Here is a 16,190-nt window from a genome sequence, read left to right on the forward strand (position 1 = left end):
GGTGACAACTTTACAAACTCTTAGTGAAGAGTTTAAGTGGGAGAGAGCTCTGTGGTAGGAATGTGCTTGCTACTTTAGCACACATAGGGGGCACAAAGTAAAACAGCTGGACTGGGGACAGAGCACTTCTGGAGCCCTCAGCTTGATTCCCAACACCAACACATCAAAACACAATGTTTTTAGTCTTGGAGAGAGGCAGAGTTCAGGCCAACCTGGTTTATATACCCAGAACATGTCTCAATTTCATCCCCAACCCGTGTTATCTAGAAATGCTAAGCATTTAAAATATTAGCTGATAAAACTGAAAATCAGGCACAGCTGCCATATTTCATTTAAAACGAAATATGAACATATTTATTAGGATGCTCAATAATGAACATGTTATCACTTTCTTCATGTGAGGGAGAATACACCTGACCCACGCTGTGGGAAGAACAGGATAAGGGCTCCCAACACGGCCATCAAATGGTTCCACAATAAGACATCCCCATTTACCAAGGAGAGGATGTTTCCTGCTAGCACTGTCTCTGCTGTAAGTTCCAGCAAATTGCCACGATCTCCACAGAATCCCTTTGTACTGATACTGCCCCAGATATGGGAGAATATCAGACTACATACATCAAAAACACACAGGACATTAATAAATGGCTCCCGGACATAGGCCCAACATCAAATTTCTTCAAATGATAAGGGGAGGGAGAGACTGCTACCCAAAGGAAGTTCCTCAGTGTCAGTAACATTTATGGAGCTCTTATATCAAAGGCACAAGGGACCAGGGTCACTGTCATCCTACCCTGCGCAGTGGAATAAGTTTGCAGATGAAAGTATACACTGTCCCTGGCTTAAGTTTCTCCTGGTTCTTCCTGTTGTTAAATGGTGACATTCTGCCTTTCACCTGTCCTAGCTATCATTTCATTTTTTATGGTAGAAGAGAATGAAGAGATGGTGAAAAATAACCTTATTAAGACAAAAATAAAAATATAAAACGCAGATGTAGTACAATATAATAGTAACTGGTTGAAAATAGTACATGCTAACAGACAATATGATACACAAACAGGGTGGCAGTAGACAGGAAAGGGCAGAGGCCACAGCCTACACCAAGAGCCTTTCAATAGACTGCTGAATGGACTGGATCTGCTGCTTTAGTTGAGAGCCTTCTTTGATGGTAACAGAACAGGCGATGACTGGCCTGGAGACGCCACACGCCCGTCCTAAAGCCTGCTTGGAGCGCACAAATACGTAGGGGACATTCTTGTCTTCGCACAGCAGAGGGAGGTGCAGGATGATCTCCAAGGGCTCAGCGTCTGCTGCCATCACAATGAACTCAGAGATGCCTCTGTTGAGGGTTTTGGTGGCTGTGGAGATAGGACATGTAGCCAGTAGATGACATGGGGTTTGGTGAAAGCAGTCACAACAAAGCAAGGAAAAGCTAACAGGTGTACTGAAATGGCAGTATATAAAAAGCCAGGTGAGGTGGCTTGAGTTAATCCTAGCAGCTTGAGACCAACATGGTCTAGATAGTGAATTCCAGGACAGCCAAAGCCAAAGAGTGAGACTGTCTCAAAAAACAAAAAGCTTAAGAACAGCAATTTTCTGCCTGAAGCAGCCCTGATATGTAAAATTAGGCACTCAAACACTGACCAATTACTTAACCCTCAATGTCTTTCCCAAACCTTAAACCCAATCTGGTCACTTCTTCCTCTGACACTACACTTCTCCAAATCCCCACCATCTTTCACCTTCTCAGCTCTAACAGTTTCTCCCTAAGGATCTGTCAGCACCAGGTAATCCTCCTGTAGTTTTAACCTGTCACCAGGGCCTCAGTTCTCTGTTCACATGTCACTTTCTCAGAAGATTCAATCCAAAAAGATCCCCAAACACCTCCATTCTCCTTGACAGCACACCTGACTTCGCTGTACTGTGAACTCCAAGAATGGAGGACAAAACAAAACAGAGCCATGGAAGTGCTTTGCTTTTGTCTTCTGCCAATGACAAAGGTAAACAATTTTCATTTTTTAGTCGTTTTCCTAAAATCTCAAAAATGGTAAACAATATTTCAATTAATATCTTCAAAACCAAAACAGCTCTTCTACAAAAAAATATTTGCTTTTCTTCTCTTGGTAGAAATATCATAGAACATACAATTACTTCACTGATAACTGTTCATTTAACAAACAAAACCGCCAGGCGTGGTAGTGCACGCCTTTAATCCCAGCACTTGGGAGGCAGAGGCAGGCAGATTTCTAAGTTCGAGGGCAGCCTGGTCTACGAAGTGAGTTCCAGGACAGCCAAGGCTTCACAGAGAAACCCTGTCTCAAAAAACCATATTAAAAAACAAAACAACAACAAAAAAACCCATAGCCAAACGTGGTAGTACACATCTGTAATGACAGAGATGGAGGATCAGGCTACCTAGTAAATTTGTAAGGCCAGCTTGGGTTCACAAAGCTTTCTCCAAACAAACCAACAAAACACGAAACCCCTCAGCCTGCTCCCACTCCGCACATAAGGGAGATATATCTAAGAACCACTGAAATTCATGAATCCCACAATGTCAGAGAATGAAAAGCATTAAAATGTCTTTGTTTTTGATGGTTCTGAAGAGCGGTACAATTTAATGACAATGTGTTTCATTGGTGGGTAAAAAAGTTCTTGGGATGCACAGGTACCCAACCACTTAGGTTTCGGTAGGAGGACTGCTTGGGTTGGGGAGTTTGAGGCCACCCTGGGAATACAGGAAGACCTGTCTCCACAAATGAAGACAGAAGAAAGTGAAAGAGAAAATAAAATATCCCCAAACCCAGTCCTTCTTCAAAACTAGATATTCAGAGACCGCTGAAAACGAACCTTCAGCACCCCATCATCACCCTGTGGATGTCTTACCTTCATTGGCTCCTTTCCGAAGCTGCTTGTAGTTACATGACTGTTGAACAAGGTCCAGCAGCTTCTTGGTGAGGTGGGCATCTGCGAGGGGATAGGCCTTCGGATTCACATCAGCCTCTGTCTATAGGGAAACACAAGAGTCAAATTGGACCAGAAGCTATTTCAGATAAATTACAAAATATCAACAACTGAGATAATGAACAGTTTGGTCACACACATAACCCTGCTACAGTCAGGAATAAATGAGACCCAATTTCAAATTACTCCCTAGACAGTTGGTGGTGATATACAACTTTAATCCTGGCAGATCTCCTTTGAGTTCAAGGTCAGCATGGGGTCTACAGAGTCAATTCCAGAAAAGTCAAGACTACACAAAGAACACAGTGTCAAGCAAACAAACATCCAAATCACCACACCCTAGCAATGCAACAAAGAAACCAACTAAGTACAGACAGAATGTGAGTATTAACATATGCCAAACTCTCTCCAATGCCCTCTTCTGGTCTCCAAGGGCACAGCAATCATGTATGATTGCTACCTATGTAACAAGGATTCCTACCATCTAGTTTTATTCTAGAAAACTAATAATCAACAAGCTCATGGAGACAACCATATCCACCACCAAACTCACCAGCTCAAGATTCCTTACCACAACGAACCAGTTCAGAGTGTCACACTCAAACTTATAATTATTTAAGATATCCTCTAATTTTATTTTTTTAAGCGCACGCGCGCACGCGTGTATATGTGTGTGTGTGTGTGAATGACAGCAGGGCAGTTGTGCATGCCCAACTTGTGTAATCCAAGCACTCAGGAGGCAGAGGCAGGTAGGGTTCTGAGTTTGAGGCCACTCTTACAGGCTAAGTTCCAGACCAGTAAGACCAACAAGACTGTTTCAAAACAAAAATCTAAAAAGCAAACAAAGGGTGTGTATGTTTTGACTCAGTGAGATTAGATTGTAAGAAAAGTTTCCCTATTATTATTAGCTACTGAATTTAACATTTGTTTCAAAAAATGAATGAAATAATGGCGTGCAACTGCACAGACAAACACTGGTGGGGTGGGATGGTACACCAGTGTACACCAGTGTAGTCCTAGCACTGGGGAGGAGGATCTATGCAAGTGTGAGGCCAGGCAGGAACACAATGAACCTGTCTCAAAATACGGTAAAAGAAAACTACTGGGGCTGGTGAGATGGCTCAGTGGGTAAGAGCACCCGACTGCTCTTCAGAAGGTCAGGAGTTCAAATCCCAGCAACCACATGGTGGCTCACAACCATCCGTAAAGAGATCTGACTCCCTCTTCTGGAGTGTCTGAGGACAGCTACAGTGTACTTACATATAATAAATAAATAAATAAATAAATAAATAAATAAAAAAGAAAACTACTGAATTATACTGGAAACAAAAGCCCTTTATGGCACCCAGAATGGAACATTTAAATTCTATTTTTATTTATGTATTAATGTACTGGGTTCAAATTTTCATGGTGTCTTCTAAGCCTTACTTATTCCATTTCTTTGGCTTTATCACTGGTTTTCACTATTTTCTCCCTCTACTGGTTTGAATTGACTTACTTCTCTATTCTTTTTTCCTCTACAGAAATTTGCTAGGTTGCCTGGGCTGGCTCTGAATTCCTGTGCTCGATCAAATAATTACTTTCAAGTAATCTGACCTGCAAATGCACGCCTAGCTTTACCTCTAAGGTCTCAAATGTTAAAAAGCAATTCAAGCTGGGCAGTGGTGACGAACGCCTTTAATCCCAGCACTCCGGAGGCAGAGGCAGGTGGATTTCTGAGTTTGAGGCCAGCCTGGTCTACAGAGTTCCAGGACAGCCAGGGCTACACAAAGAAATCCTGTCTGGGGGTGGGGAAGCAATTCAACAGACTACTGGATTAGTTTTGTAAATTTTTTTCTGGGATGTCAGAAATTGAATTCAAGGCCTTGATCATGCTAAACAAGCAATGACCTTTTGGAGACAAGGCTGGCTAAAAAGCCCAGGCTAGCAAACTTAAATCCCTAGGCTTAATCAATTTGGTCCCCGCATCTACCTGACAGTGAAACATACAAGATTTTTGATTTGACAAATAGTGCCTAAAAATGACTCTGTCAACAAGGGCATGTTTAACCTAAAATTCCAACAGAGCTGAAAAGAAGCCAGTGATACTAGCAGCCTTAAGTTCTAGCTAAACACCTTATTAATGTTGTAAACTCATCAACTGTAGGATAGTTGTAATCGGTGGTACATCGAATTATGTAGTGTTTGATGTTACTGCTCTGTTACTAGTCTATATTTCCTGGTTTTGTGTATTAGAGAAACGTTACTGCAAGCAGTACATCTGCTATGGCAGCAGCCTCCTGGTCTAATCAGGAGGATCCAAGAATGATGACTGACCAGCCTTGGTGTAGTGGCACACACCTGTAAGCCCAGCATTCTGGAGGCCGGCCAAGGCAGGGAGATCTCATGTCCAAAGCCAGAACTCGCCCGTCCTTAAGCGATGCATGTTTGTACTCCGCCTGCTACAAGCGACCCGTTGTCCCCACTTCCCAGCCTAGACAAACTGCTGCAGAGTTCACCAAGAGCACCGCACTTCAAAACTCTTCCCTGGTTCAACACTGGCTCAGCCACTCTCTCTCTCTCAAACTCTAGACTCGGTCAGTAGTTGCTAAACCTCAGGGGTGGGAGCACGAAAACAAAGCCGACCACCCAAGGGCTGGATGAAATCGCACCAGGCCTGAAAGGGCTCAGCCAAACGGAGCCCTGTACACCATCACAAAGTGGAGACGCTCAAACGCTATCATCCCACGTGGGGCTACCAGGACCACGGATTTCTGAAGGCGTCGGTCGCTCTCATGGTGGGAGCCTTTCCTGAGCTTCCTTCACATTCCATGTGACCCCAAATTTAAAAAAGGAGGCGAGGGTGGGGTGGTGGTGGTTACCTAGTCCGGAGGGCGCGATGGTACGCGCCTTTAATCCCAGCACTGGTGAGGCAGATCTCTTGAGAGCTCAAGGCCAGCTTAGTTTACAGAGTTCCAAGGCCAACCAGGGCTCCATGAGCCCCTAAAAACAAACTAAACCAAAAAGCGCCCCCGAATTCCCTAAGTCTTAGTTCCCGACAGACCCTGGCTGCGGACCCCACGGCGATCCCCTTCCTCAACCCCGGGAGTGGAGAAGACGTGGGTAGTGAGTGCCTCGCATCCCGGGATTTCACCTCATCCCCCAGTGTTTAAAAAGAAAAGAGAAAGAAAACGAGAAGGAGAACAGACGGGCTTCCACACGCGTTCACCATCCCACGTGGGGCGCTCATTTTCCCACGCTGCGCCATGCCTGTCCCCTCGCCGCGGCCTCTGGGCACGCCCACGGCTGCAAAGCCCACCGGGCCGCAGCGACCTGGGACCTCAGCTGCCCGGGATCTCCACTCCGCCGCCCCAGGAACGACCTCGCGGGCCGCCGGAGTTCCAGCCCCGGGCCTGGAGGTCGGCCATCTCGGGGCGGGCGACATGTCGCACGCGCTCCACCTCCCCCAAGACGCAGCGAACAGGGCCCGCGGCCCGCGCTCCCCGTGCTTGCGGCCCGCCGCGCTCACTCACCATGGCTGCGGTGCGCCGGTCTCGCCGCGACTCGACGACAGCCCAACTCAAGAGGGACTGAAACGCCGCGCAGGAAAAAGGAGCGGAAATCACTTCAGAAGCGGCAGGAAGCGGAAGTGACGCCACAGAGCGCGCGCAATGACGGCGTCCCGCCCCCTTCCCGGAAGAAGAGAGTGCTGAAGTCATCTTTGGATGTGGGAGATGCGTTTTTTCAGATTTTATTAGCGTTCTAGTTAGGATCGGCAAAAGATTGTGAATAAACCACTCGGGAAGTGGCACACTAGTACAACGGGTTGTGAGGGTTGCCATTTCATAACCAGGCTTTTTTTTTTTTTTCGAGACAGGGTTTCTCTGTGCAGCCCTGGCTGTCCTGGAACTCGCTTTGTAGACCAGGCTGCCCTCGAACTCAGAAATCCACCTGCCTCTGCCTCCCAAGTGCAGGGATTAAAGGCATGCGCCACCACGCCAGGCTTTTTTTTTTTTTTTTTTTTTTTTTTTTTTTCTGAGTACATAGTGTACCCTTTTCAAAACCATCCTCTCAGGCGGAGGTTGATTTCTACAATTAGCTGGAATAATGCAGTGGTTGTGAGTCTCTTGGGGAGTGTGTGTCAAAAGACCCTTTCCCAGGGGCCGCCGAAGACCATCGGAAGACACGATTCATAACAGTAGCAAGATTACAGTTATGAAGTAGCAACGAAAGTAATTTTATGGTTGGGGGTCACCACAACATGAACTGTATTAAAGAGCTGCAGCAATGGGTAGGTCAAGAGCCATTGGACTAGGGGGCTAGTTAGTGAATGACAGGGAGGTTGTGTTTGGAGTAATTATGTAGGACACCTGCTTCCTTCTTCTGAGCATCTTGCCCCTTTCTTAGTGATGCACCAAAACTTCGTTATGAAAGGATAAACTCAAGTCTAGCGCTCCCTCCCATGAGCTCTTCCGTGATCCTCGTGGCTTCTCAGTCTTTTCCAACATGATGCCAAACACATCTTGGGGCTATTTGGATCTAGCCCAGACCCCACCATTAGAGCCAATTTCAGCTCATTGTGTCACAACTGTAGAGCTGAGAACTGGGAGGACCTTTAAGAGCCTTACAAAATAGTTCCTCATTTTTACAGATGAGAACAAAGTGTAAAGAAGGGAAGCCTGCCCACTGTCAGGAATCAAACAGTGGCAAAGCTAAAACCGGACCTTGAGATTTTTAGCATTGGGGGTCAGGCAACCACATGGATTCAAACTGCCAACAGGAGGGAACATTTCTAGAGACTGGCGAGATGCCTCCCTGGTTCAGCACACTGGCTGCTCTTCTATAGGATATGGGTTCAATTCCCAACACCCACATGGCAACTGACAACACTTGTGACTCCAGTTACAGAAAGATTCAACTGCCTCTTCTAGCATCCATGGGCACTGTGATGCACAGACTTGCATGCAGGCAAACAATCACACATAAGAGACACTTTTTAAGAATATTGATCAGGGCAATGGTGGCGCATGCCTTTGATCCCAGCACTTGGGTGGCAGAGGCAGGCAGATCTCTGTGAGTTCAAGGCCAGCCTGGTCTACAGAGTAAGTTCCAGGACAGCCAGGGCTACACAGAGAAACCCTGTTTCCAAAATGTAGTGGGGTGTCAACACAAATTCACGGAAGAACATGAAAGAGCCCAGTTTCAAAAGGGAGTGAGTGGGATAAAAGAATTTCTGGGGACTGAGTAGATAATTTAGTTCGCCTGGCAGTGGTGACAGAAAAACCCTGTTTCAAAAGAAACCCCTCCTCTCCCCTCCCCTCCCCTCCTCTCCTCTCCTTTCTTTTTCTGAGACAGGATTTCTTTGTGTAGCCCTGATTGTCCTGGAACTCACTCTGTAGTCCAGGCTGGCCTTGAACTCAGAGATCCACCTGCCTCTGCCTCTGCTGCCTGAGTGCTGGGATTCCAGGCTTGTTCTACCATGCATGCTTTTCTTTATTATGACCCAATGGGTTTCATTAAGGGGTGCTTATGGTAGCATGGATACCTTACCAGTGGTTCCAATACCAAAGGAAGTCTCTCTCTCTCTCTCCCTCTGTCTCCGTCTCTGTCTCTCTCTCCTCTGTCTCTCTCTCCTCTCTCTCTAATTTAGGATGTTTTGCTTTAAGATGAGACTTATGTTTCCCAGGCTGCCCTTGAACTTGTTCTGAATAAGCTCCTGATTCTCTGTGAACTTGGAATCCCCTTGCCTCCACCTCTAAAGTGCTGGAATTCCAGGCCTTTGTGCCACTACTCCAGACAGGACATGCTGTTTTCACGATCATGGTAGTCTATCAACACCCCACCTAATTATCTAGTTAATTCTGTTCCCTGAGGGTTTTTTTTTTTCTTTTTCAGAATCATCCCGTCCTTTTCTAATTTGTTAGCAACTAAATAGCTGCTGACATATTCTGGAAACCAGTTTATTTTAGAAATGTGTCCTACATACTTGTTGTGACTTACTGGTTTCTCATCCATCCACATTCTGCACCCCCCCCCCCAGGTTTTAGTTCTTCCTTCCTTTTGCTTTACTGAGCACATGCCAGTTTGTTCACCATTTCTGCCAATCACTATCTTGTTAAGAATATGCTATGGCTTGAGTATGTCTTATATCCCTGAATTCATACAGAAATTTGATTCCTAAAATCATGCTGATAGTATTAAGAGGAGCCGGCGTGTTACACCTAGAACTCCATCGCTCAGGAGGGTCAGAAGTTTAAGGTCATCCTCATTACCCAACGAATAGAAGGTCAGTCTGGGCTACGTGAGACCTTGCCTCAGAAAAACAAAAAGTATAACTAAGAGGGTAGGTTACCATCTGATTTTAGGGCTTAAAGGTGGGGTCTTTGGGAAGTGATTAAGATCCTGCAGCCCATTAGGTCAGAGTAGAGCCCTTGTGATTGGATCCTGGTGGTTTAATTTATTCATTTTGTCTTTTTTGTTTTTGTTTTGTTTTGTTTTGTTTTCGAGACAGGGTTTCTCTGTGTAGCCCTGGCTGTCTTGGAACTCACTCTGTAGACCAGGCTGGCCTCGAACTCAGAAATCCGCCTGCCTCTGCCTCCCAAGTGCTGGGATTAAAGGCGTGCACCACCACCGCCCGGCTTTGTTGTTCATTTTTGAGACAGAGTCTCCCAGTGTAATCTTGCTGGCTTAGAACTCACTAGATGCCTAGGAGTCCTATGTAGACCAGGCTGACTGAACTCATAGAGATCCACCTGCCTCTGCCTCCTGAGTTCTGGGATTAAAGGTGTGTGGTGGTATGTGGTGCTGGGGACTGAACCCAGGTCCTGGTTAAGAGCAGCAAGTACTCTGAAATTCTGAGCCATCTCTCCACACCCTAGGGTTTTTGTTTGTTTGTTTTGTTTTGTTTTTCCCTGTTTTTGAGACAGGGTCTTATTCTAGAAAACATTGGCTTAGAACTTACTACGTAGCCCAGGCTGGCCACGGATTTACAGTGATTTTCCCTTGGCCTGCCAAGTGCTGGGATTATGAGCATAAGCTGTATTCTCATGGATGTATACAATGAGAAGACATTTGTACATATGTATTTCCACTGTCCCTTGCCGTATGGTGCTCTGTGCCATCTTGACACTCTGCCAGCCAGAAGGCCAGCACTATGAGCCAAAATATACTCTTTTCCAAAGAATCCTGTCTGGGGCTTTTTATTATAGAAATATAATACAAAGTGATTTATTCCGTTTAACTAATTCCTGTTTAGCACATGTCTTAGTTAGGGTTTGACTGCTGTGAACAGACACACCATGACCAAGGCAGTTCATAAAGGACAACACTTAATTGGGGCTGACTTACAGGTTTGGAGGTTCAGTCTAGTATCATATAGGTGGGAGAGTGAGACCAAAATTTTTGGGTTCAGACTCCATCTTAGAGAACCTGACCCCACCCCCAAGACCTGTGCCTAGCACCAGTCTCCAGATTATTCCCCCAATAGATCTGCACCCCCAAGTTACAAGCCCACCCCTGCCTAACAACCACCAATCAGGAGGAAAGCAGAAGTTATGCCAATTATGTTAAAGGCCTCAGTAGCCCTCCAATTCCATCCTTGCCAGGCTAGACACACCCTTCGCTTGCCATTTTCTGTAAAACCTTGTCCCAGTGAGTGTTCAGGGCTTTTCTCCACTGGAACTGTCTTGTGGGTTAAGCCCCAAGCTTGAGCTTGTGAATAAAGAGATCCTTGTGTGATTGCATTGGCCTTTCGAGGTTCATGAACACTTCCTGGTGAGAGACCAAATCTTTCAAGTTCAGACTGCATTTCAGAGAACTTAAATTCAGGTAAACTAGCAGGCCGGTACCTAACTTTGATTTCTAAGTTACCCCCCAACAAGACCAGTGTCTCCTCGATCTCCCCCAACAAAACCCGAGCCTAGCTCCAGTTTCTAGGCTAACCCCAACAAATCCAGAGTCTCCAAGTTAATTGCCAACAAGCCCACCTTATGACCACCAATGCAGAGGGAAGCAGAAATTAAGTTTAGGGTTTGACTCACAGCTAAAGGCCATAGTAGCTTTCCAATTAGATGCTTGCCAGGCTAGAACCCCACCCCCCAACCCACATAGGCTTGGAGCTTTCTAAAAAGCCTTACCCTGATAGATTTCTGGGGCTCTTCTCCATTAAAGCCATCCAGAACTGGCAGGCGTGGAGCCCACACTCATGAATAAAGCCTTGTTGTGATTTACATCTGATTGGTTCCTGTCTGGTTTTTTGGGTTCACTAACACTTCCCTGCCAGTACACTGGTATGACAGGAGCATCGCATTATCTAGGCAGGCATGGCAAGGGTGGCACTGAGAGTTCTACATCTTGACCTGAAGGCCGATAGGAGAAGACTGCTGTCTTCCAGGCAGCTAGGAGGAGGGCCTCAAAGCCCACCCCCAAAATGACACATGAAGTAGAAATTTAAGGGCTCTTTAGAAAGTCAGTTGTGTTGGATGGTGCTGGGGCGAACACATGAAGTAGTGTTTTCCTGAAGCAGATACGTGAATGAGTGTTTGGCTGAAGCAGACACAGGTAAAAGGATGTTTTGCTAAAGCAAGCGCGTAAAAGGATGATGAAGGATTTTTGCTAATGACACCCATGTATTGGTCTGCCTTGTTGAGCTCCATTTGCCATGATTCCATAGATAGAAATGCACCAAAAAACCCCTGGTGGTGTGTTGGCACTTCTTTGCCACTCAGGCCATTGGCAGAATGATGTCAGCTGATACAGACTCACACTGTTTTGTTAAGACAGATGTGCTGAGGGCAGACACATGCTGAGTCAAGCACCGTGGAGGACACGTGATGTCTGGAGGGCATAAATCGGCTCAACAGACTATGAGAGGGGCTTGTTCGTAGAACTAGCTCTGCTAAGCTTCTTGGTTTCCTGTCTTTGCTGATCTCTGCATCGTTTCTGTCATCCCTGATGGTTCTCTTCCTCCTGCTGACTTGTGCCAATCTGGCTGAGACCTGGCTATCTCTGTTAAGTCACCACTGTTGCTATCCCAACACGGTGGAACTGGATTGGTGGAAGTTCTGTGAAGTGTCTGCATTGCAAGTGGATCAAGCTACCACTGCTAACCTGCAAACTGCTTATTTCCTGACAATGCAGATGGGATTTGCTCCAAAGAACAATTTCTAAACAGATCCACTTTCCCCATATCCTAATAACCTTTCTTTTCCACTACCTCTGGTGGGTGGTGGGCTAGAAGGGAGGTTAAGGGGTTTAAGAACCGTGGTTAAAATTAGGGCTGAGAAAAATTTAAAGCAACAGAGACACTTCCTCCAACAAGGCCATACCTACTTCAACAAGGCTACACCTTCTAATAGTGCCACTCCCTAGACCAAACATGCACAAACTATCATGGTATCTCTTCATACAATCTTCCTCGATTACTTGACCAAGTCATTGTCCTTACTAGAAAGAGTCACAGCTTTCTTGCATTTGCTCTTTGGATCATTTGTTGACTCTGTATTCATTCAAGCACACAGGAACCCTCCCCTGCTCCCTCTTTTTAGTTCAAACTCATTTTCCTTTATTAAAGTCCAATTACTATGGCTTGATACTCAAAGGGAAGTTTGTTCAAAGGAAACATTTCCAGGTGACTGTTCCAGTCGAGCAGCGATTAGCAGTAAGGCCTTGCGAAGCCCATCAAGGGGAGTTCCCTTGGTCAAGGCCCAGTTCTTTCCTCTAGATTGGAGATTCCCAATTCATTTAAAGTTGGTCTAAGTTCCTGGATGACATAGGGGTGGATTTCCTTATGGAGTCCTGTTCTGTCCTTAACAACCTCCAAGGTGCGAATAGTACTAGCAGATTCACTTAACTGTCTACCTGCTCCTAAAGCAGCGATGATTTTGGGCTCAGGAGCCAGATCACAGCCAAGTATATTCATCCCTTTATGAAATTCCCAGGCATCAAGTCTGGCTTGTTGAAGTATGTCACCCGGTGAGCATCTAACTCCTCATCTGTCTCATGTGACCTGTGAGAATGGTGGTGGGGCTGGGAGCCAGGACAGGGTGCAGGAAGCCTCGGGCAGTCTCGAAGACAGGTTGAGTTTATTGGGTCAAACCTGCTTTCATAGGGGTTTGCTTTTTCTGTGTATAAATTGATTTGGGGGAGTCAGAATACACTTGAGATGAGAAGTATAGATAGTAAAATGCTAATAGCAATGATGATATAAGTAGGTTGTTTTTTTTTTTTTCTGGAGCTTACTGGAATTTACTAATTGGAAGTCAGTTGTGTTAGTTATACTAAAAAAGTAGATAGATACATTGTCGTCAATAGATAGGTACATATAGGAAAAGTCAGACTGCTGGGTCCAGCATGGCTGCATAAAGGGAGGTGTGACACAGGTCCTGCCCCTGGAGCACCGCCAGACCAATGAGCCCCACAATCTCCAGTTGTGCTGATGGCTGCCGTTGGCCTGGAACTGATCTCCTGTCTCTTCTGTTTTACTTTCAGTCTCTCTTTTGAGTGGAATATACTTACCCCCATTACTCAGAACTAATCACTCCATAATAAATGAAACAGATGGGGTTCTCGGGAATGAGGAATGGAGGTGGTCATGAGGCTGTGGGTGATGAGGAACAGACCTTCTGCTTGGCCTTTAGGACCATGGGAAAGGATCTAGAAAACAACCATGGAGGCCATAAAAGCCTACCTGATCCTTTGTAGAAATAGTTCATTGTCAGATTTGGCCTTGAATTTGAAATCATGAGGAGATACAGGTACCCTCTGGTCCAATGACTGCTGCATTAATTAGCCAAGGTGACCTTGGGAACATCGAGGATAGAAGGTTAAAGTGGTCTCAAGAAGAAAAGGCATGGATTGGGGGGGGGAATGAATCTATAAAATACAGCAAATGATAGATTTATTTTATCAGAGAAAGACTTGTATATGGTTTGGAAACAAATGGTATTGGAAGGAGAGCACAGGAGGGCCATGGAATTTATTGCTAAGAGAGGAAACAAAGATTAGAGACTTAGAAGGTAGCGAGTAAGTATATAAAAAGTTAGGACTCCATTCTCCTCGTTACTTGAAGGATTGGAGATGACAGTGCCTGGAGAGAGAGTGAGAGAGCCCTGCTTCACTTGCACACCTTTTAAACCCTTATAAGAAATCATTTTAACCCTAGTAGTCTGTCACCTTTCTTTTTTTACATGAAAGTAGTTACTAAAGACTGCTGTCTGCTGTACCAGGAAACCACAAGAGCTGTGCCCAGCTATCCATGAAGAACAGGCCGGGTAAAATCTATAAGGAAATGTGCTTTTGTGTTGCGTCTAGTTTTTGTTTGAAGGAAGCAGGGGTTGGAATTAATGATCCAGGACTCATAGGACTTATGTAAATTTAAGGATTCCTAAAATAATTATTATTAATAATAATCAAAGCTTTGAGGGTGTAACTTTAGTAAGTAAAAGACTGGGATCAGGGCCTCTGGTTGGATGACAGCAAAAGGAAGAAAGGAAAAGGAGGATGATGAGAATCCTTGAGCAAAAAGAGAACACTTGACCAGACAGCTTGCATCCACCCCTGACTCTGAGTCACTGTTAGATTAGCACTATTCCCATTCCTGCCTTCCTCAGGACCCTCCTCACGCTGAGGCTGGACCTCAGCATCAGACTATCTACAAAGTGTCAACATCACGCTGTGCTAAGTGAAATGAAATTCACTTGTAGCTGTTGAAGAAGGCAAACAATGAGGACTGTAGATCTGATGATTACATGAAGGTTGCAGAATCCTGATGCTACGAAGAATGTTGATCTATAAATTCTGTCTGAAATCGAGAATGATGCTTTGAAATATTCTGAGGCTTGAAGGACGGTTATTTAGAGTTCTAGTACGATTGTAATTAGCCTTTGTTGAAATGAGTATAAATGGTTGTTAATTAAACATTTTGAGGAAGGAAATAAAGTCGAGGGAAACATAATGATAACGCTATTGATAATCCTGTTACAGGGACAATGAAATAGGCAAATAGATTTTTGTTCAATTTTATTTTCAAGGATTTTCAGTTTTTAACGATTTTAAGGTTTTGGAAAGGGGATGTAGGGAACACTTGTAAGGAGACTCTCGATTGGAATAAAATAAATAATGTAATTGTTGAGGATGGGATGGTAGTAAATCGTGTGGCTGTATCTAATTGTGGCCTTTCACTGCAGAGGTTGTTAGTCTCTAACTTTAACCTAAACGGTTAATGCTCAAGCTTTGAAGTGAGTTTAGATTATAGAAATAGATCAACTTTCCAAATGTTTTAGTGGTTGCACTGGGTGGCTTTTATGTGTCAACTTGACACAAGCTGAAGTTATCACAGATAAAGGAGCCTCAATTTAGGAAATGCCGCCATGAGACTCAGGTGTAAGGCATTTTCTCAACTAGTGATCAAGGGTGGGAGGTTCCCTCATGGATGGTGCCATCTCTGGGCTAGGTAGTCCTGAGTTCTATAAGAGAACAAGCTGAGCAAGCCAGGGGAACCAAGCCAGTAAGTAACATCCCTCCATGGCCTCTGCATCAGCTCCTGCTTCCTGACCTGCTTGAGTTCCAGTCCTGACTTCCTTGGTGATGAACAGCAGTGTGGAAGTGTAAGCTGAATAAACCCTTTCCTCCCCTACTTGCTTCTTGGTCATGATGTTTGTGCAGGAATAGAAACCCTGACTAAGACAGTGGTACTATTTCAAGTACAGTGGGTGTGAAGCTGTGATTAAATCTGTATATTTCTGAGCAATGCCCATAGAATTCCCTTGGGAGATTTGATGTTACTGTGGCTTGGTTTAGGCATCCTGGAATTGCGTTGCTTTTTTATGCCTGGTGAGGGGAGAGCTCATGAGTGAAGTACATCTTCGGATGAGATTAATATCTTGTATCTTGGTAATACAACACAATTATCCACTGCTAATAAATGAAGTTCATCTGGGTTGTTTTGTTTTGTTTTGTTTTTCGAGACAGGGTTTCTCTGTGTAGCCCCTGTCTGTCCTGGAACTCACTCTGTAGACCAGGCTGGCCTCGAACTCAGAAATCCGCCTGCCTCTGCCTCCCAAGTGCTGGGATCAAAGGCATGCACCACCACGCCCAGCTTGTGGGTTTGTTTTACCTTCTCTGAAACGGAGACAGACAGACAATCTTGAAGGAGTCTTGTCTAGACAACAGTGAGGATGATGACGTCAGAATAGTCAAGAGAAAAAGTTATTTGGCTCTGAGGAGAGAGAACTCAGGTAAAGAAAGAT

At 45.0% G+C, this 16,190-nt stretch overlaps 1 protein-coding gene across 1 annotated transcript; it reads right to left on the bottom strand.

Moving 5' to 3' along the window:
- Positions 1 to 334: 334 nt before the first annotated feature.
- Positions 335 to 6,588, bottom strand: Snu13 (SNU13 homolog, small nuclear ribonucleoprotein (U4/U6.U5)). The gene is made up of 3 exons (NM_011482.4): positions 6,477 to 6,588; positions 2,887 to 3,007; positions 335 to 1,358 (listed from the first exon to the last, which is right to left on the bottom strand). The coding sequence occupies exons 1-3, from the start codon at positions 6,477 to 6,479 to the stop codon at positions 1,096 to 1,098; spliced, it is 387 nt and encodes a 128-aa protein (NP_035612.2). The 5' UTR covers positions 6,480 to 6,588; the 3' UTR covers positions 335 to 1,095.
- Positions 6,589 to 16,190: the final 9,602 nt, after the last annotated feature.

This window comes from Mus musculus, chromosome 15 (assembly GCF_000001635.26).
Source record: "Mus musculus strain C57BL/6J chromosome 15, GRCm38.p6 C57BL/6J".
Classification (NCBI taxonomy): Eukaryota; Metazoa; Chordata; class Mammalia; order Rodentia; family Muridae; genus Mus; species Mus musculus.

What these genes read in the sequence shown, in the direction of transcription:
- Snu13 (NM_011482.4), bottom strand. An exon ending in TCGGAAAGGAGCCAATGAAG is followed by an intron (nt 1,359 to 2,886) that starts GTAAGACATCCA and finishes CTATCTCCACAG; the next exon opens with CCACCAAAACCCTCAACAGA.